Below are 20,701 nucleotides of genomic sequence, written 5' to 3'. Positions count from 1 at the left end.
ACTCAGAATAGATTATTTTAAAAAGTTATGGCAAATGATTAATAGTAACTATTTCATCTTTTTATATATGAAAAATGTAATTATGTAATGTATTCATGCACAAGAATGTTCACCTAAGTTTTTTAAAAATCTCACTACAAAAGCTGTTCTTCTAATTCAAAAATTTAGATGCACTAGGCTCCTGGATTGCATTTAGAGAAGCTTACACATAGAGACTAACTTGGGGGAAAACCATGTTAGTTAGCAGTAGTCAAGTTATACACAATCTCTTTTATTTCTGTATAAAAAAATTTAGCCTGGCTCACTTATAAGGTAGTGCTGTCTATTTTATTCTCTTTGAGGGCAGTGTGTTACTTTATTTTCTCCCTAAAAGTGAACTTTTTAATCTCTGTCAAATAGAAGATACTCTTCTTCATTTTAGATGTACTTTCATGCAGTGTTAGAGACCAGCCAGTGATCAGTGCTGGTGTTTTTCTCCCAATTAGAACTGTAAGATGAGTGAAGGAGGCCACCTCCACACTCCTGCCCTGTATTTCCGACACTGCCTTGCCCAAAGCACTTAAATGTTTGTTGAACTGTTTCTGTAAGTGAACAAAATCTGGAATTTGATGACTAGGTTAAATTTTAAGGTTTGAAAAGAAAACACCTAAATTATGTTTTCTATATGATCTTGGTAAAAATTTTAAGTAATAACTCACTAAATTTCTATTATAAAACAGAAAGCATATGTTCTTATACTTGCTTTATTAAGTACTCAGCAAGTTCAGAAATAAACTCCTCAGGGGCATCTTGTAAATGTTTTTGTAAAAAATCTTCAATCTCATCCTGGAACATAAAAGTGATCTCTGGCTTCTTCTTTCCTGTAATAAAAATGAGCCATAGGAAAAAACAACAAAAATAAGCAACCTACAAGCAAATAAGTTTCCATTAATATATTTAATAAGATGGTAATTCATTTATTGCCTACCATAAAGTCTCCATTGTTAGTTTCTGTCACCAAAATCGCCAATAGTAATAACCAATGAAAACACTGTTAAAATAGGACATATAGTGGCATTTCTTTTGAGTAATAATTTTCTAACTTGTTTTCTACAAGTCAATCAAAAAATAATAAAGACGAGTTTTTCCCCCCCAAACTAACTTGGATGATGAAAATAGTTGGAAATCAAAACAAGTGGATTAAAAAAAAAATCTTTTAGGAAAGGATAATTTTTCTCTGTTGAACAATGGATACTGAGCAGAATGTCCTTCTTTATAAAAATAAATATTTAATAAAAATCCAATCATCCTTATAATTCACACAAGCTTTTAAGGAAAGGTCTTTATAATCAAGTGAACCACAACTCCAGTAGAATTAAGTTAAACATTGTCTATTTTGGAAAGGCATGGAAGAAAAAGCAACTTAAAATTTTACACCCATAATTTATTTTTGCTCTCACAAAAATAATTCTATACCAAGGAAAATTTGTATGTAATGGAAATAACTGTTAACTGTGGAAATGTCATGCCTACTCACTTACTTGGAAAAGTATGAGTTGCAAAGAAAGCTAACAATATTTCCATTACTAATTGTAAAACTATAAAAAAGTGATTATTCCCAGCTAAATTAGGTTATTGACTCTATAAGTAAAACCTTAGAAATAAAAATAGAATAGCTCAAAAATCAATTTTCACTATGCATCAAGATCTAAGTACAACTACTTATTATACAGCTTTAGAATAGATGGAAAAGTACTATCCTTTTTTTCTGAGATCTGCTGTTCATTCCTGATCTCTCAACAAATAGTATCTGATTTCTCCGTTTGCTTCCTGCATGCATTTTACTACTTATTAAATTGTATTTCCTTCTAGTAATCTTTCACACAGAGTTGGTTGTATATTTTAGCTGAGAACCTAATTGCGTCCTCCATTTCTGAGATTACAACAGAACCCTTTTTCAAAAGCACTGAAATTACCTTTTTTATAGGGAGAATGGTTTTACTCTTTTATAGCTCCTCTCTTATACTATACACAAAGAGTATCACATACCTCATTTAACAATTACTTAGGGCTACAGATTTTAGAGAAGTATTTTTTTAAATGCTACTTTACTCCCACTCCTTGTTACATCTGGGAAAACAGGAAAATCCATTTATTAATGAAAAAGTAAAACTCACACAGAATAGTCTTAATGCTAATTAAAATAAGGGTAGAGCTCATAGTTTCTAAGATACTTTTCCTTTAATTAATACTGCTTTATGTATGTTGAGAACAGTAGCCATTGTTACATATCTTAGACTACTTTAGACCGATCTTAAGCAATTGTTCTGTTACAGGTAGCAGCACATTAACATCTGAAGCCTTGTCACTTGACACTTATATCTCCCAAGCCCATACATAATAAATTCTGTGGAAGAGGTAAAAGAAAATGTCAAATCATCAAGTTTTTTTTTTTTTTTTTTTTGGTGGGGAAAAGGAGGAGGGGAGGTATCACAGTTTCATTAATTTTTTAAAAACAAACATATTTAAAAAATCAGTTTTATTTAGAAAAGCAAAGATGTCTCTTGCTAACTTAACCATACCAAACACTAACAAGTCTAGACAAAGAAAGATGCATATACTTAATTCTCCTGCTTAGATAGAAGCAACCAACCAATTAGGTGTTACCATAAAAATTAAACATGCATGAAATTAATGAAATTAATGTTTTCTACTTAACTTTGTAGAGATTCACTATTCATAAAATATTCTAATTTCTTTTGCATGGAAGCTGGGAGACCATAAAAATCTGTGCAAGCTAAAACTGCAAAGTGTTCTTAATAAACAATGGGAAGATTTACGATTGTTCTGTAACCTTTTAAAAATGTTTGTGCAAACATTCAAAGCTCTTACTGTTGGTTATAAATGTATAGGGAAATGAAAAATAAGACTAATAGTTCTAGTTTAGTACACTGTAATTTAGCACATCAGAAACACTGAGAATGAAAATGTTTTATTTCTTTGTACAACACTCATCAAGAATAGTATGAACAGGGCTTGCCTTCTCATCCAGTAACTTAAAATACAGAGGAAGCATCTTTTCTATGCCTGGGCAAGTTGTCATATTCCTTTTTAAACTCTGGATCAGCTTCCAACATTTTATCCTTTGCCCTTTCAGCATTGTGAAGCATCTCTGAGAATTTCTTTAATGTGAAGCTTTTTGCCAACTTCACATCCTCTAAGACATTTTTATCCTTTTCGTCACAACCATTTCCCTTATTTATTTCTGCCTTCACCAAGTTTCTCTGACTGCGCAGCTAGAGTCTCTTGAACAGAGGCAATGCCAACATTCCCATGGTCAGGCATTTCTTTTATAACTCCATTTATTCTTGATTTATATTTTATTTTATTTTTATTTATTTTATTTTTTTTATTTTTATTTTTTTGCGTTACACGGGCCTCTCACTGTTGTGGCCTCTCCCGTTGCGGAGCACAGGCTCTGGACGCGCAGGCCCAGCGGCCATGGCTCACGGGCCCAGCCGCTCCGCGGCATGCGGGATCCTCCCAGACCGGGGCACGAACCCGCGTCCCCTGCATCGGCAGGCGGACTCTCAACCACTGCGCCACCAGGGAGGCCCTTGATTTATATTTTATTTCCAGGGTTATGACTTTTCCTTTCCTGCAAATTTATCTTTGTTGGCCAATTCCCTCTTTCGATTATCCATTTTTATAAAATGTCACATGGATTTATCACTGGGGGACAAGAAGTCAACACAACTACATGCTGTGTTTTCTGTGCATAAAGTGAATAAGATGTACAGTGATCAGCCTCTGAAAAACTTGGAAATAAGTGATGTGATTGTCACAGATCATGACGCACATCTGTTATTTACGTGCTGATCTGTAGACTAAGGAGACAGCAACAAAGTTTGTACTTTATGCAATTACTCACAGTTAATATACCCTGGTAACTGAAATATGAACTGTGTTGTTGGGACTCTGGTGTTATTTAACTAACTGAAATCTGTGCTCACTGAAACTCTGCAAAGCAAGGACTTCCTTTAAGCATAGACACCTAAGTGTATGCATCTTAAGAAAATGTTAAAAAAAATCATGCACATACAAAGGAAGAGTGAAATAAGCTACACACCTGTGTGAGATGGTTCATCATCACTGTTGTCATCTTTTCTCCCTCTCTTCTTGATTTTTTTAATTCTGTACTCTCTGGCATTGCCGCCACCTCCTCCTCTCACACTTCCACTGCCCTCTGGTGGAAAATGACATTAGTTAGTATTACCTAACTAAATACTGTTTTTAGAAATAATGACAATATATCGTTGTATTTAACTTTACAGTAGAAAAATAAAGCCAAATAACTGACCTTTTAGCCACTTTTTAAGGTTGTAGTTTATTAAAACAAGTTTTGTAAACTCAATCAGTAAAAATTAATAAGATATGAAACCTCTTGAATTTGAGCAACTCATTAGATAACCTGCCTCCTCTAAATGCAGTCTCTTCCTGGCCAAACCCATTCCTTTACCTCCTCTTCTACCTTCTTCAAAAGTGCCCTAATTTGCTTATCTCTGTTACCACAGCCTCATTAACATCCCCAACTACAGTACCTCACAAATTTGGTTTTGTCTTTTTGATTGAAAGATTATTCCCCAGGTTTACAGGAGACGTCCTGACTCTCCCGCCACCCAAAAAGATAACTTCTTGACAGTAGGGAGAACATCTCACTAACGTCTGCATACTTGAGGTTAAGGCAATGCTTGACACATAACAGGGGCTCAATAAATGTTGACCATAAATATTAAATTGATTAAGTAGAAAAATACAGTTATCAATCACCTACTGGCTAAATGAAGACTAAAAAAATACAAACTATGAAACAAACTAAAACACTGTAAATAAAAGTAAAATTGTTACTGAGGTATTTCTCTGCTATTATATATTTACATTTAAAATATCTATTCAACAAAATAGGATACTTTAGTAATGGAACTGTAACACTGAAAAATATTGAAAATACATTTCTTCATAAAAGATTCATTTTTTCAATAAAATGATTTATATAAACAAAGATCTTTTTCTAAACTCTAAGAAGAATTCCCTTAGACTTCATCATATTCTATAAGTTCTATTGCTTTCATGATAGAGAAACACAATTTCAAAAGCACAAGTTTAAAGTGAATGTATCTTACATTTGGTAATAAGTTTCTTATGGGAAAGATGTTCTTGTTTGACATTATTCCTTGAACTATAATTAAACTATTATAAAACAGCACTATCGGAACAAAACACCAGATGAACCTGAATTTTTAGAAGGATATAAAACAGACTAGTTATACTGACAAAAGTGCAATCAATTAAGGTGGATTTATAATATCTTAAAATAACAAACTATGCATGCTTATGAATATTATTATGATTTATTGCAGTAATTTACTATGTAGTTTTCTTAGAACAGAAATTTCAAAATATTATTGATTTTGTAGAAAAAGGTTTTTGAAGAGGAAAGAATCTCAAAGATATAGTGAATTCCCACAGCAAATAAAGTTTTTATAACGTGTTTAATATAGCTGTATTTAATAATGAAATATGTTGAATATCTAATTTCTTTAACCCTGATACAGCACTAATAAAATTATTCCTACTTAAAAAGTATGGAAAATACATGTTAATTTCCAAATGCGAGTACTAGTATGCCAGTGCTACCTAGGATAATTTCCAGTGACTATAAATTAAAAGAATTTTTTAAAGTCCTTGGGAAATTCATTCACTCAATAAATATTTATGGAGCACTTAAAATATGCCAAGGAGTGCTCTGAGTACTAGGGAAACAACAATAAATGAGATGGAGCAGACTCCCAAACGATAAAAGACATCACAGTGATAAAAGTGCTGTAAAAAAAAAAAACTGGGAGGATAATCTGATGGAGAGTGACTGTGTATACTATTCTGGGTGGTTAGGGAGGCCTCTGTGAGGAACTGACATTTAAAGGTGAGCTCTTAATGACAAGAAGGAAACAGTTACTTGAAGCTTGGGAGGGAAGAGCTTGTGCAAAGGCCTTGAGGTGAACACAAATTTGCAAAATTTGAGAATCAAGAAAGAAAAAAAAAGCTACTGGGGCAGGAACAAAGAATGAGAACAGGAGATCATGAAATTAGCTTAGTTCTCACAAAATGAAACACAGTAAGTAATCACCAATATTTTCATAATCAAAAGTTAATTCATTAGCAAAAGATTTGGTTAATATTAACAGCTAAAGGTGAATCAACCAAATAAAAGGCCTTTCAAAAGGTCTGATAAGTGCAAAGTTCACTGCAACAAATAAACTCATCTTGAATCTTCTTTGTTAATAATAATTTGTTACCTGTTGCTTTCCTCCTTCGTTCATCTTTTTTATCCTTTTTACTTGTATTAACGCTTTCTAAAATGGAGATTTGTTTCAGATCTTCTTCAGTGATTAAATGAACAGGATTATTTTTCATTTCCTGAAATAAAACATGCTTATTTTTTGTAGGCAAAAATATATAACATTACAAAAAGCATAAAATAAAAGTTGTTTATATACTCACAACCTAACTGTTCTTGTTTGGTTTCATTGCTAAGAACTATAGAGCTTTGTCTCAGCTGCCACTCTGAGATTGTTTCTCCATGCCCAAATAAGTCTCCTCCCTTGCTGTTCTTGACTTTTTGCATTTATTACCAGCTAGTGAGAAATCCTATCCTATCACTGAACAGCTGATCACACAGCATCAGATGCAATCCTCTTCAATTGTTATTGGCTAATTTTAGCACTGCTTAACGGATGACCCTTGCTACCTCTCTTTTTAAGACTCCCAAGGTCCAGTGCCACTTGGATATCTGAGATTACTAGAAAGATAATGAAATCTCCATCCGCACCCCACCATAATGATGACATATGAGTTGCATACTTAGGCATGTGAACTTTTTTCCCCTCTGGACTCATTCTTGATCTTTGCTTTTTAATTTATGTTAGGAACAATGAACTATTTCCAACTTCAGAAACTGATTCTTTATCATGGGAAAGAGTTCTAAATCTGTAGTGACAAACATACATTTTCACATTAAAAATACTTCCTTTTCAGTTTTGCAAAGAAATGTTAAGGATGTTGACAGTTCAAACAAAAAAATCACCTTTTTTTCCTGAATTTATTTTTGTGGTTGGAGGGAGGAGTGCAAGGAAAGAAAAAAAAAAAATCAATAATTGTGTTAAATTTTTATTTTAGTAAAGGGTCTCAAATGAAAATAATTATGTAGTCATTTAGTAACTGGCAGCTAACATGTACTAAACATTTTATTTACATTGCTCCTTAATTTATTTTTATCCTTGTGAGAGTGGGCATCACCATCCTTTTCTCTGAAGATGAGGAAACTGGAAGTCTATTTGTCAAAGGCAAACAGAGTAAACAAGTTGAAATTAGAACTCAGGTTTACTGATATCAATCCTGTGTACTTTTTACTCCTCTTTGCTGCTTTGCAGGCCAAATGTAGAAAAGTTATATCATTTTTAAGACTATTAAGGAGCTTAAAAGGAATATAGATAAATACAAATTATTTATATATTTAATAAGCCCTCATGAATTTATTAACAGTCTGAGATATAAATGGGCTTTTTCTACCTATTTTGTGAGCAGGCTTTATAATGAGGGTGCTGCTAACCAGAAACATGAATTGAACAGTCATTAAAGCAGACCTGGCATGACCTCTGCTTCTAAACACTTCCATAGCAGTTGCTCTGAGGAACTAATCAATTTTAATAGTAACAATTTCTTTCCTCAGTAAGTTATCCTGTTGGTATATCCCAAATAAGTAAAATTATGAGGCTCTGCTAGATTTAGTAAATATAATGTGTACTGATTGATAAATATACTATACATTTATGTATATAATCCACAGGCATCATCTTTTATGAATTTTAATGTTGGACCAATACCCTCAGGTGACTTAAGTGTGAAATATATAATTTCACTTATAAGATTTCAATTTATAAAAGCAGCTTCCTAAGTTCTAACTCTATGTTCTGACGGGAATGAAGGAGAAAAACAAATCCAGGAGAGGAAATAAAAAGGAATGATGCACTGAAGGAAAATAATGCATGAAACACAGTGTTCAGTTTTGGGTATACTGCTTACCTCATTTTTCAAAAGTCATCAGATGATTCTAATGTGAAAGTACTGTTAAAATTAGTAGGTGAAAGGAAATTTGGCATACCTTTTCAGCTTTTTGGTGCATCAGGCCACTGAACAGTTCTGTACAATCATTTATAAATTTTTCACTGACTACAATAGTATCGCTAAAGACTACAGCTAAAGCCTGTTTGCTGAGTGCCCTCATCACATGTTGAAGCAATATTGCAGCATCTTCCACTGATAAGGAACTGGGTAGCAGAGGCTAGAATTACAAACAAAATGAAAACAAAGTATAAATGCAATATAATATAGATAAACCATTTGTTATATGTATTCTCTCCCTAAGTGATCTCGTTAAGTCCAATGGTCTCAAAACCATCTATATGCCGACAACCTCCCAAATTGTATTTCTACCTTTATCCTCACTCCGAACTCTGAAATCACATATCCTACTGCTTCCCTAACCTCCCCCCACTCACGTACCTAACAGGTATCTCACATTTTAACATGTCCTGTTCAAAACAACGTGGTCTGCGCCTCCTGACCTCAGACTCCCAGCTCCCATCTTCTCTTCCACATTGCTCCCCCATCTCAATTAATGGAACCACTCTCCATTCAGTTGGTCAGGCCCCAAACCTACAAGTCACACTGAGTTCCTCTCAAAAACTCAAAAACATTCCAGCTTCAAGTCCTGATAACTTTGCCTCCAAAATACCTTTCTTCTTAGCTCTTTCTACTATATGAAATTAACATTTTCATTAATACCCCTCCTCCCCTGGCCAACCATGAAAGTATCCTTCCTGAAAGCTACATCCTAATTCTTAAAATGGCCATATACTAGTGAAGTATCAGTTGTCACTGGTTTAAAGGAAAATTAATAAGAAAAAGATAAAACATACTGCAATATCAACCCATGTTCCAGAGCTGATGGCTTCCTCTACTGATGCTTCCACCTGATCCACAAGTCCTTGACCAACACAAGCTGCTTTCAAAAACAAGAGTTGTGTAGTCTTATATCTTTTCTTTATGTAGCTCACAGCATCTGGGATTCCAAGTCTGGACAAAGCATCAAATTCTAGAAATACATCACGAGGTTGGAATAGAATCATCATTCACACCTTTTAGAAACCTCAGAAAAAGTTAAGTTCTACCAAAATCTATTCTTTGTGAATGCACTGTATTCTAATAGAGATTTTTAAGAATAAAACATAGAAGTGTACCATAGCCTATTCCCTGGTTATGTTACCTTCCCAAATTTTTATTACTAAACATATTTGTAGAAAAATTGGTTCAAGTACTTCATTAATTCAGCTTTGTCTCTTACTCTCCAATTGAGGAGTCAAAGGGAAACGAGGACTAAAGAGCAATAAAAGTAGAAATGAGGATAACGGAATGTAATGATTTAAGTAGAGAAACAAAAACTGGAATTTTGATTACAGTTAACTAAAGGAATGGAATTTATTTTTCAAATGTTTCATTAGACAACTGAGGACAAAGCAATCTCTAGTCTAATTTACACTAGTAAAAGATTTAGCATATAAAACAAAAGTAAAAAATTTAAGACTTAAGTTTGCAGCCATTAAAGTTATTAGAGATATCTACCATGCTCTCTCTGTCCTCAAATAATAATATTTAAGGAAATTAATTACAACAAAATTCTAATCCAAGTCCTTGGCTGAAGAAACTGAGAAGGCACATTGTAGAAAGTCAAGAAAACATAAGCCAAGCCAGTATTCATTCTAGCACACATTTAAACTGAACACTAATGACTTATAGGTATACTTTATAGGTAACTGATCCCTTACATAGTTTGACTTGGGTTATGAAATTGATCAAACTGAGTTTTATATATATATGCTACCTGTTTTAATGATTAAATTCAATCAATCTACTTTATCCAAATGATGGAACCTCAGAAACAAAATTTAGAATAACTTCTATGTTTCTGAAGTACTGGATAACTAATAAAAATGAACACTGTAAAACTGACAGCAATAAAATATTTCTAAGATTATGTAACTAAAAAACCAAGCAACTTCATAAGTTATAAGATATAATAAATATAATTACTTTTTATGAATTAAAAAGAACTTGAAGTATCTTATATATAGTATCACATTACTAGAAGGCTGGTAACAATCAATACCAGCTTCTGGCCTTTCTACATTACAACTGTTCAATAACTATGGAATTAAACTCAGTTACATGACCCACAAAAACCTACAGTGTGATGACTACTTTTATACTCAAAGAGAACCATTATAGTCTGCTGGCCAACAGTAAAGTACATGTGTACTCCCAGGGCTAATACAATCTTTCTAAGAATGTGTTTAATATTAGAAATGATTTTTAGTTAAAAAGAAAAAATGTTACCCAGATAGCCATTCTGCCTGAGAAAAGAATCCACCCAAGTACTTTGTGTTCTGGAGTAAATGTCAGGGACAAACACCGCTTTATCCTGTCTCCCACCAACCACAGTGCCTCGTAAGCGTCCACTATTAACAAGTTCCTCAAGAACAGCTTAAAAGAAAAGCAAACAAACAGAAAAAAATCAGAGCAGGTAAAAATCTCAAAAAGTAAAACACTTTAAAATTTCACAATTTAGTTATTCTTACACTTAAAAAAAGCAATTTAAAATTTAAATTTCATACTAAATAAAGACATTATATTTTAGACAAAACTTTCCTGCCATTTATGAGAATACTCAGGTCATAAATTCAGGAAATTTTGGCAACTAGCTAAAGATACTGAACTGTAATACAAACTAATTAATGTTGAATTTTTTAGTCTAATTTTGGGAAAAAAACATGCCAATATTTATCTCATGATTAAAAGTAGACAATTATACACTCTGAGAATAGATAATACACAATCACTAGTGTTACCAAGTTCAATTTCCTCATATTTAGAAAAATCAAGACACCTGGATCCTATTAGAATCAACAGTGTGAAATAAAGCCATGAAAATCTGTATAAATTATTACATTTCCACTGTTTAAATTGAAGGAACACATTTTAATCCTACCTATAACAGAAATATAATGCCATGGTTAAGAGGATGGATATGGACCCAGATAGCCTAAGTCCAAACCTCAACTCTGCCACCTACTAGTGCTGCCATTAACACCAAATTTATGATTTTTATTTAAACCATAACATTCGACTACACACTTTGTTGTTTTAAATATCAAAATACCCTAAAAAGAGACAAAGCAGATAGGAAGGAGTTATTCCTAAGTGAGCCAACAAGAACAGTCAAAAGATGTCTGGGGGCTTCCCTGGTGGTGCAGGGAAGGTTGGGGGTTCGCCTGCCGATGCAGGGGACATGGGTTTGTGCCCCGGTCTGGGAAAATCCCACATGCCGTGGAGCGGCTGGGCCCGTGAGCCATGGCCGCTGGGCCTGCGTGTCCGGAGCCTGTGCTCCGCAAAGGGAGAGGCCAGAACAGTGAGAGGCCCGCGTACCGCAAAAAAAAAAAAAAAAAAAAAAAAAAAGATGTCTGGCACAAAGAATGATTCAGCAAAGTTAGCTTTTAACAGAAATAAAAATTAGTTTACATATGAATTTCAGAATTCCAATGCTCAGTAAATTAGAGTACATCAGAAAGGTCTAGAGTTCACAATTGACTGCAGCACATATTTTAGAATTTTGTGATTGTACAACACAAATCCAAGCTAAATTCAGACAAAGTTATCAATTTATCAGTTATTACTTGAAGAACTTTACATTATAATGAAATTTCACCAACTCCGATTATGGAAATTCAGAAATACGTCACATTTTAATTTTAAATTTGTCTTAAAAAATTTAAATTTAACACCATATTCTGAAAAATATAGTGAACAAAAATTAATTTTTGGTTCTGTATTTAAATTTCTTTTCCATTATTCATTTTAATTTTATATTTGCACAGATACCTGAGTTGAAAGATTAAGTCACTGCTTTTAAAAATTACTCCAGCCAAGCTTTAAAAAAAAAAAACCTTCGAAATCTCATAAGAGTTTCACAAAAACACAGAATAGTCAATGGACCAAAATTATTTTGAAGATATTACCGTACTACTGTTTGAATGCTAAGAATTTACTTTTAATGCTATAATCCTTTTGTAAAAATTTTTTTAGCCAAACACTACTTTCATAAGAAAATGTAGTAAAAATCTGTAAGAAACAAAGTAAAAATTATTCTTAATCCCCAAATTTTAAATCTCTATATGCATATGCATAACAGAGTATTTTATACACACACAATTTTTTTTTATTCCACTCCTCTTGAGGTACCCAACACTAAATGTTTGGTGGGTATAACAAGACACGTATATGAAAATTGGTATAGAGAAACTTCTCAATCAGAAATATATTTTTAAAATAAATTTATTTATTTTATTTATTTATTTTTGGCTGTGTTGGGTCTTTGTTGCTGCACGCGGGGTTTCTCTAGTTGCCATGAGTGGGGGCTACTCTTCACTGTGGTGAGCAGGCTTCTCATTGCAGTGGCTTCTCTTGTTGCAGAGCACAGGCTCCAGGCACGCGGGCTTCAGTAGTTGCAACACGCGGGCTCAGTAGTTGTGGCCCGCGGGCTCTAGAGCACAAGCTCGGTAGTTTTAGCGCACGGGGCTCAGTTGCTCTGTGGCACGTGGGATCTTCCCAGACCAGGGATCGAACCCATGTCCCCTGCATTGGCAGGCAGATTCTCAACCACTGTGCCACCAGGGAAGCCCCCTAGAAATATTTTAGTTACATAAGTTTTAAGATTAAAAGAGGTAAAAACATTAAAATTAGTTAAGTTTTACATTTAGTCTATTCAACAGCTAATTAAGTGATATATCCTTTAAAGCAAACTCACAGTAAAGAAGCTGCTCCTGAAATCCATATTTTGAAATCAAAGAATTCACTGCTGTAGGCCTTTATGGAAAGGAAAAAAAATTAAAAAAACATTTTACTCATCATAGAGTTACACATACTTATGAATTAAAAAAACTAGGATGATTAGTTTATGAAAAACAAATTAATTTAGAAGAAAAAAATGAAGGCAAAAATTACACCATAGATCAAGACGGCGGGATAGAAGGACGTGGAGCTCACCTCCTCCTGTAAATGTATCAAAAATACATCTACATGTGGAATAATTCTCACAGAATACCTACTGAATGTTAGCAGATCTCATACAACCAAAGTTGCAAGAAAGATCACCATTTAACTGGGTAGGAAAAAAAAGAAAAAAGGAATTGGGACAGGATCTACATCCCTGGGAGGTACCCGTGAAAGAGGGAAGGTTCCCTCACACTGGGAACTCCCTTCACTGACTGGAAGATCAGCCAGGCCAGCAAGAGAGCTTCAGAGGCTCAGAGGAGAATGCAGCAACCAGCCTGCCACAGGCAGAACAGAGAGAGGCTGGCACAGATGGTCCTGACCACCTTGCTGTACTCCCCAGCCAGATGCATGTCTGCTAGTGGGCATGGGGGCTAGTTGCTGAAACTTGGGCTTCAGGGGACAGACCTGGGGAGAGGACTGGGATTCGCTGTGCAGAGACAGCCTGAAGTGGGTGGAGTATGCTTTGGGCTGCAACAGGAGGTGTACACAGGACTGAGCCTGGGTCTGCCATAGAAGCCCCACTGTTAATGGGGTGACCCTCAAGCAAAGGGAGGGGCAAGGCCCCACCAGAGCAGCCTCAATCTCTGTGTGCTCACAGCAGGTGTGGCTCTGCCTCTATGAGCTCTGGGAGCATGCAAGCCCGGGAGTGCTGCCCACACTTGGAGGTGGGGCTGAAATCTGAGCTGTGTCCCAGCAGCTGATCAATCCGCGGATTTATGCTGCTGCTGGTGGCTTTGTAAGCTCAGCACCTGTGGGAATTCCAAGCAGATTACTGGTGATCCTGTGGCTGGGGCAAGTCTGGCATTAGCAGCTGCAAGCTTTGTGGGCATGCATATGTGAAGGTGGAGCTGGGGTCTGGGCTGATTCTGTAGCTCCCAGGGCAGGTCCAGGTGTGTGACTATGACAGTTCAGGTGCCTGACTTCAGTGGATCTGCGCTGCTGGTTTTGTGAGCACAGGGCCTGAGGGTCACCCAGGTCGATTGCCTGCATTCCCATGATTGAGGAGGGGCCGGGGCAGTGCCAACAAGAGCATACTTTGTGAGACTGCATGAGTGACAGGCAACATCATAGGTGCCCTCCCAGCAAACAGCTCCTGTGGAGAAATAGGCAGTGGCTTTTCTCCCAGTGGGAGCACTCCAGTCTTGCCTATCTCACACTGTAGTAGCTTAGAAATGTATCTGGGGGCTTTTACTCCAACAACTGGTGAGCAGACCCTGTCCCCAAAAGGGCTGTGACAACCACAGAGCAAAGAGGATGCCCTGCTCAATATCCATTGCAGGCTCTGGTCATCACAACACCAGTCACACCCCCATCAATGGGATATCGGCCAGCACATACGAGAAAAGACGTGGCAGGGCCCCACACTAAAAACAGCTCTCACACCAAAAATATTAGATTCATGCAGGGTACACGGGGATGCTCCGACATGAAAACAGCCCTCCAAGACCACAGTAGATAACTGTTTCTCCTAAACTCTTACAGTAAGAGAAATATAGGTAAAATGAAGAAGCAGAGGAGCCAAATGCAATTAAAAGATCAAGAGATTCCCCTGAAAGAACACAAAATTAAACACCTCTCCAGTCTACTGGACCCTGAGCTCAAAAAGGAGGTAATAAAACTACTGAAGGAATTAAGAAAGGCTATCAATAGAAATGCAGATCACTGTAACAAGGAACTAGTTACTAACCATAAAGAGGAACCAAGAAAAATTAGAAAACTCATTTGCTGAGATGAAAGTGGAGCTAAAGGCAATAAATAGCAAACTGAATGATGCAGATGAATAAATGATCTGGAAGAAAGAATAACGGAAATTACCCAATAAGAACAGCAGACAGAAAGACAAATGAAAAAAAATGAAAGCAATATATGAGACCTATGGGATAATATAAAGTGTGCCAATCTACACATTATAGGGATCCCAGAAGGAGAAGAAAGAGAAAAGGGGATCAAAAACGTACTGGAAGAAATTATGGCTGAAAACTTCCCAAACCTAAGGAAGGAAACAGATATCCAGGTATGGGAAGCAGAGAAGGTCCCAAAAGGATGAACCCAAACAAACCCACAACAGGACAGATTATAATTAAAATGACAAAAGTTAAAGATAAAGAGAGGTTTCTAGGCAGCAAGAGAAAACAAAGAATTAGTTACAAAGGGAACCTACTTAAGCCTATCACCTGATTTCTCTACAAAAACGTTTCAGGCCAGAAGGGAGTGACAACATATATTCGATGTCCTGAAAGGGAAAAACCTACAACTTAGGAAACTCTACCTAGCAAGATTATCATTTAGGAGAGAGAAAGAATGTCTCAGACAAGCAAAAACTGAAAGAATACAGCAATACTAAACCTATCCTAAAAGAAATATTGAAAGGCCTTCTCTCAATAGAAAAGAAGCAAGAATCTGTAGGAAAGAAAAAAAATATCACAACTGGAAAGTAAATCACTTAAATAAGCCAGTACACAGATTAAAAAAAAATTACTGTGAAAGCGATAATAACTACAATGAACAGCAAAAGGATAAACATGAAGGTGCAAAAGAGGACATCGAAATCAAAAAATATGGGGGAGAAGAGTAAGAAAATATAGACTTTTTTTTTTAGAATGTGTTTGAGCCTATATGACTACCAGTTTATAGCAAGTAGATACAGGAATGGGTTAACATACTTGAAAAGCAGCGTAATCACAAATCAAAAACATATAACAGATTCACAAAAACCAAAAAGAAGAGAAAAGCATAATACAAAAGAAAACCATCAAACCACAATAGGAAAGACAAAAAGAAAAAGAAGGGAACAAATAAGAAATACAAAATCAACTGGAAAACAAGGTTTAAAATGGCAACAAATACATATCTATCAATAATTACCTTAAATGTCAATAGACTAAATGCTCCAATCAAAAGTCAAAGAGTGGCACACTGGATAAAAAAACAAGAGCCTACTTGGTGCTGCAGCCAGGAGTCAGTGCTGTGCCTCTGAGGTGGGAGAGCCAACTTTAGGACACTGGTCCACAAGAGACCTCCCAGCTCCACATAATATCAAATGGTGATAATCTCCCAGAGATCTCCACCTCAACACCAGCACCCAGCTTCACTCAAAGACCAGCAAGCTACAGTGCTGGACACCCTATGCCAAAAAACTAGCAAGACAGGAACACAACGCCACCCATTAGCAGAGAGGCTGCCTAAAATCATAGTAAGGCCACAGACACCCCAAAACACACCACCAGACGTGGACCTGCCCACCAGAAAGACAAGATCCAGCCTCATCCACTAGAACACAGGCACTAGTCCCCTCCACCAGGAAGCCTACACAACCCACTGAAACAACCTTAGGCACTGGGGACAGACGCCAAAAACAACGGGAACTACGAACCTGCAGCCTGCAAAAAGGAGACCCCAAACACAGTAAGATAAGCAAAATGAGAAGACAGAAAAACACACAGCAGGAGAAGGAGCAAGATAAAAACCCACCAGACCTAACAAATGAAGAGGTACTAGGCAGTCTATCTGAAAAAGAATTCAGAATAATGATAGTAAAGATGATCCAAGATTCTATTTCCAAGATGCAAAATCTTGGAAATAGAAGAGACAAAATGCAAGAAACAGTTAACAAGGACCTAGAAGAACTAAAGATGAATAAAGCAACGATTAAAAACACAATACATGAAATGAAAAATACTCTAGATGGGATCAATAGCAGAATAAAGGAGGCAGAAGAACGGATAAGTGACGTGGAAGATAAAATAGTGGAAATAACTACTGCAGAGCAGAATAAAGAAAAAAGAATGAAAAGAACTGAGGACAGTCTCAGAGACCTCTGGGATAACATTAAACGCATCAACATTCGAATTATAGGGGTTCCAGAAGAAGAAGAGAAAAAGAAAGGGACTGAGAAAAATATTTGAAGAGATTATACTTGAAAACTTCCCTAATATGGGAAAGGAAATTGTCAGTCAAGTCCAGGAGGCACAGAGAGTCCCATACAGGATAAATCCAAGGAGAAATACACCAAGACACATATTAATCAAACTGTCAAAAATTAAATACAAAGAAAACATATTAAAAGCAGCAAGGGAAAAACAACAAATAACACACAAGGGAATGCCCATAAGGTTAACAGCTGATCTTTCAGCAGAAACTCTACAAGCCAGAAGGGACTGGCAGGACATATTTAAAGTGATGAAGGAGAAAAACCTGCAACCAAGATAACTCTACCCAGCAAGGATCTCATTCAGATTTGATGGAGAAATTAAAACCTTTACAGACAAGCAAAAGCTGAGAGAGTTCAGCACCACCAAACCAGCTTTACAACAAATCCTGAAGGAACTTCTCTAGGCAACAAACACAACAGAAGGAAAATACCTACAATAATGAACCTAAAACAATTAAGAAAACGGGAATAGGAACATACATATCGATAATTACCTTAAATGTAAATGGGCTAAATGTTCCCACCAAAAGACACAGATTGGCTGAATGGATACAAAAACAAGACCCATATATATGCTGTCTACAAGAGACCCACTTCAGACCTAGAGACACATACAGACTGAAAGTAAGGGGATGGAAAAAGATATTCCATGCAAATGGAAACCAAAAGAAAGCTGGAGTAGCAATTCTCATATCACACAAAATAGACTTTAAAATAAAGACTATTAAAGAGACAAAGAAGAACACTACATAATGATCAAGGGATCGATCCAAGAAGAAGATATAACAATTGTAAATATTTATGCACCCAACATAGGAGCACCTCAATACATAAGGCAAATACTAACGGCCATAAAAGGGGAAATTGACAGTAACATACTCATAGTAGGGGACTTCAACACTCCACTTTTACCAATGGACAGATCATCCAAAATGAAAATAAATAAGGAAACACAAGCTTTAAGTGATACATTAAACAAGATGGACTTAATAGATATTTATAGGACATTCCATCCAAAAACAACAGAATACACATTTTTCTCAAGTGCTCATGGAACATTCTCCAGGATAGATCATATCTTGGGTCACAAATCAAGCCTTGGTAAATTTAAGAAAATTGAAATTGTATCAAGTATCTTTTCCGACCACAATGCTATTAGACTAGATATCAATTACAGGAAAAGATCTGTAAAAAATACAAACACATGGAGGCTAAACAATACACTACTTAATAACGAAGTGATCACTGAAGAAATCAAAGAGGAAATAAAAAAATACCTAGAAACAAATGACAATGGAGACACGATGACCCAAAACCTATGGGATGCAGCAAGAGCAGTTCTGAGAGGGAAGTTTATAGCAATACAATTCCACCTTAAGAAACACAAAACATCTCGAGTAAACAACCTGACCTTGCACCTAAAGCAATTAGAGAAAGAAGAACAAAAACACCCCAAAGTTAGCAGAAGGAAAGAAATCATAAAAATCAGATCAGAAATAAATGAAAAAGAAATGAAGGAAACGATAGCAAAGATCAATAAAACTAAAAGCTGGTTCTTTGAGAAGATAAACAAAATTGATAAACCATTAGCCAGACTCATCAAGAAAAAAAGGGAGAAGACTCAAATCAATAGAATTAGAAATGAAAAAGGAGAAGTAACAACTGACACTGCAGAAATACAAAAGATCATGAGAGATTACTACAAGAAATTCTATGCCAATAAAATGGAAAACCTGGAAGAAATGGACAAATTCTTAGAAATGCACAACCTGCCAAGACTGAATCAGGAAGAAATAGAAAATATGAACAGACCAATCACAAGCACTGAAATTGAAACTGTGATAAAAAATCTTCCAACAAACAAAAGCCCAGGGCCAGATGGCTTCACAGGCAAATTCTATCAAACATTTAAAGAGCTAACACCTATCCTTCTCAAAGTCTTCCAAAATATAGCAGAGGGAGGAACACTCCCAAACTCATTCTATGAGGCCTCCATCACCTTGATACCAAAACCAGACAAGGATGTCACAAAGAAAGAAAACTACAGGCCAATATCACTGATGAACATAGATGCAAAAATCCTTAACAAAATACCAACAAACAGAATCCAACAGCACATTAAAAGGATCATACACCATGATCAAGTGGGGTTTATTCCAGGAATGCAAGGATTCTTCAATATATGCAAATCAATCAATGTGATACACCATATTAACATATTGAAGGAGAAAAACCATAAGATCATCTCAATAGATGCAGAGAAAGCTTTCGACAAAATTCAACACCCATTTATGATAAAAACCCTGCAGAAAGTAGGCATAGAGGGAACTTTCCTCAACATAATAGAGGCCATATATGACAAAGCCATAGCCAACATCGTCCTCAATGGTGAAAAACTGAAACCATTTCCACTAAGATCAGGAACAAGACAAGGTTGCCCACTCTCACCACTCTTATTCAACATAGGTTTGGAAGTTTTAGCCACAGCAATCAGAGAAGAAAAGGAAATAAAAGGAATCCAAATCGGAAAAGAAGAAGTAAAGCTGTCACTGTTTGCAGATGACATGATTCTATACATAGAGAATCCTAAAGATGTTACCAGAAAACTACTAGAGCTAATCAATGAATTTGGTAAAGTAGCAGGATACAAAATTAATGCACAGTAATCTCTTGCATTCCTGTACACTAATGATGAAAAATCTGAAAATGAAATCAAGAAAACACTCCCATTTACCACTACAACAAAAAGAATAAAATATCTAGGAATAAACCTACCTAAGGAGACAAAAGACTTGTATGCAGAAAATTATAAGACACTGATGAAAGAAATTAAAGATGACACAAATAGACGGAGAGGTATACCATGTTCCTGGATTGGAAGAATCAATATTGTGAAAATGACTCTATTACCCAAAGCAATCTACAGATTCAATGCAATCCCTATCAAACTACCACTGGCATTTTTCACAGAACTAGAACAAAAAATTTCACAATTTGTATGGAAACACAAAAGACCCTGAATAGCCAAAGCAATCTTGAGAACGAAAAACAGAGCTGGAGGAATCAGGCTCCCTGACTTCAGACAATACTACAAAGCTACAGTAATCAAGACAGTATGGTACTGGCACAAAAACAGAAAGATAGATCAATGGAACAGGATAGAAAGCCCAGAGATAAACCCACGCACACATGGTCACCTTATCTTTGATAAAGGAGGCAGGAATGTATAGTGGAGAAAGGACAGCCTCTTCAATAAGTGGTGCTGGGAAAACTGGTCAGGTACATGTAAAAGTATGAGATTAGATCACTCCCTAACACCATACACAAAAATAAGCTCAAAATGGATTAAAGACCTAAATGTAAGGCCAGAAACTATTAAACTCTTAGAGGAAACCATAGGCAGAACACTCTATGACATAAATCACAGCAAGATCCTTTTTGACCCACCTCCTAGAGAAATGGAAATAAAAACAAAAATAAACAAATGGGACCTAATGAAACTTCAAAGCTTTTGCACAGCAAAGGAAACCATAAACAAGACCAAAAGACAGGGCTCCCCTGGTG

At 35.8% G+C, this 20,701-nt stretch overlaps 1 protein-coding gene across 1 annotated transcript in view; it reads right to left on the bottom strand.

Annotated features, from left to right (window-relative positions):
* The window catches only part of UFL1 (UFM1 specific ligase 1), a gene marked incomplete at both ends in the record, with an annotated part of 57,565 nt that overhangs the window by 6,338 nt on the left and 30,526 nt on the right, over nt 1–20,701 (bottom strand). The window contains 7 exons of the mRNA XM_079716287.1: nt 743–860; nt 4,109–4,225; nt 6,336–6,456; nt 8,201–8,380; nt 9,018–9,193; nt 10,492–10,638; nt 12,959–13,017. Coding sequence (XP_079572413.1) covers nt 743–860; nt 4,109–4,225; nt 6,336–6,456; nt 8,201–8,380; nt 9,018–9,193; nt 10,492–10,638; nt 12,959–13,017 — 918 coding nt within the window. The remainder of the gene's footprint in view (nt 1–742; nt 861–4,108; nt 4,226–6,335; nt 6,457–8,200; nt 8,381–9,017; nt 9,194–10,491; nt 10,639–12,958; nt 13,018–20,701) is intronic.

This window comes from Hyperoodon ampullatus (assembly GCF_949752795.1).
Source record: "Hyperoodon ampullatus genome assembly, chromosome: 12".
NCBI classification, from domain to species: Eukaryota; Metazoa; Chordata; class Mammalia; order Artiodactyla; family Ziphiidae; genus Hyperoodon; species Hyperoodon ampullatus.
Note: the sequence above shows the minus strand (reverse complement) of the source record. Positions and strands in the feature narration are given on the sequence as shown.